This window comes from Sphaeroforma arctica (assembly GCF_001186125.1).
Source record: "Sphaeroforma arctica JP610 unplaced genomic scaffold supercont1.1469, whole genome shotgun sequence".
In the NCBI taxonomy this organism is placed as follows: Eukaryota; class Ichthyosporea; order Ichthyophonida; genus Sphaeroforma; species Sphaeroforma arctica.
This window is the reverse complement of record NW_014039089.1, coordinates 8,661-9,986: the sequence shown is the minus strand read 5'-3', so window position 1 is coordinate 9,986 and position 1,326 is coordinate 8,661. Positions and strand designations below refer to the sequence as shown.

At 40.0% G+C, this 1,326-nt stretch overlaps 1 protein-coding gene across 1 annotated transcript in view; it reads right to left on the bottom strand.

Moving 5' to 3' along the window:
- The window catches only part of SARC_10977 (hypothetical protein), a gene marked incomplete at its 3' end in the record, with an annotated part of 10,909 nt that overhangs the window by 4,491 nt on the left and 5,092 nt on the right, over nucleotides 1-1,326 (bottom strand). The window contains exon 5 of the mRNA XM_014294953.1: nucleotides 1,004-1,144. Within this exon, the coding sequence (XP_014150428.1) occupies nucleotides 1,004-1,144 (141 nt within the window). The remainder of the gene's footprint in view (nucleotides 1-1,003; nucleotides 1,145-1,326) is intronic.

Sequence of the window (1,326 nt, the reverse complement as noted above, 5' to 3'; positions counted from 1 at the left end):
CACACACACACACATATATATATATATATATATATAAATGCGTTCAGTGTACCTGATGGTCTATTCGGCGTAGCTACCGCTTTTGGCCGTGATCTTTGTCGCAGTTCTTCCGCGAGCTTTGATGACTCATACTTTCCCGCCCGATCTTCATCATTGCCCACACTCAGGAAGCAATCGACTACACTCGAGATACCTGTGTGAACATAGAGGTATACGAGGGGTAACTGATGATGATAAATGTTTCTGTGGGGATGCAGTCGAAGCGAGTAGTGCTGAAATATACACTAAAATCGACTCAAACTATCATCTCGAAGTTTAATAGTTTGTCGTACGGATACAGCGACGCTCGAGAATAGAACGTGAATGCTAATGAATAAAACACGAGAACGCTGTGCCTGTGCGTGTACGTGGAGATAATTGGACCTAATTCCCAAGATTTCATACTATAACATGGAGATAATTGGACCCAATTCACAAGATTTCATTATTTAACGTAGAGAAAATTGGACCCAAATCACAAGATTTCATAATATAACGTAGAGATAATTGGACCCTAATTACAAGATTTCATGACATGACGCACCAACCAAAAACCATTCTGATGCTCCAAATACTCGTACTACACATACACAAGAGGCGGGACAGTTCATCATGGGGTATGGCTCATGAGAGAACGCCAGAAATACACAGTGACGCGCACCAATGCAAACGAAATGATCATATGAACAAGGAGAACCTTACCAGTTCAACAGCAGCACATCCCCATATGATGAATCGAAAATGAAACTCTACACAGTATCGCTAAACCAACACCAGGCATAGGCAGATGTACGTTTGTGTATACAAATACATTGGGTGTACGAACACAACCCAAGACATGGATTCGTTAATATCTACATAACATTTCAAGCAAGCTTGCATACAAATAACAATAGCAGCCACATACCATGTACTAGTGTAAATACGATCCCGTAGCCCATAACACATGCTGTACCCAACTTACCTTCAATGGCCAGAAGGAATATCTGGGCGTTTTTGATATGGCTTGGATTACCTATGAGGTGCAGCATACGATGCCACGCCTGCACCACACAATCGTCGGGGATATTTATCTTCACATTTCCAATCTTCCGCGTTGCTTCTCCTGTTGGATTGGATACGGCAAACGAGTATCAGAATCAGAGGCAAGTGGACCATGTGTGTAAACATATACATATACATACACACACACATACACACATACACACACACACACACATATATATATATATATATATATATATATATATATATATATATATATATATATATATATATAACTAACAC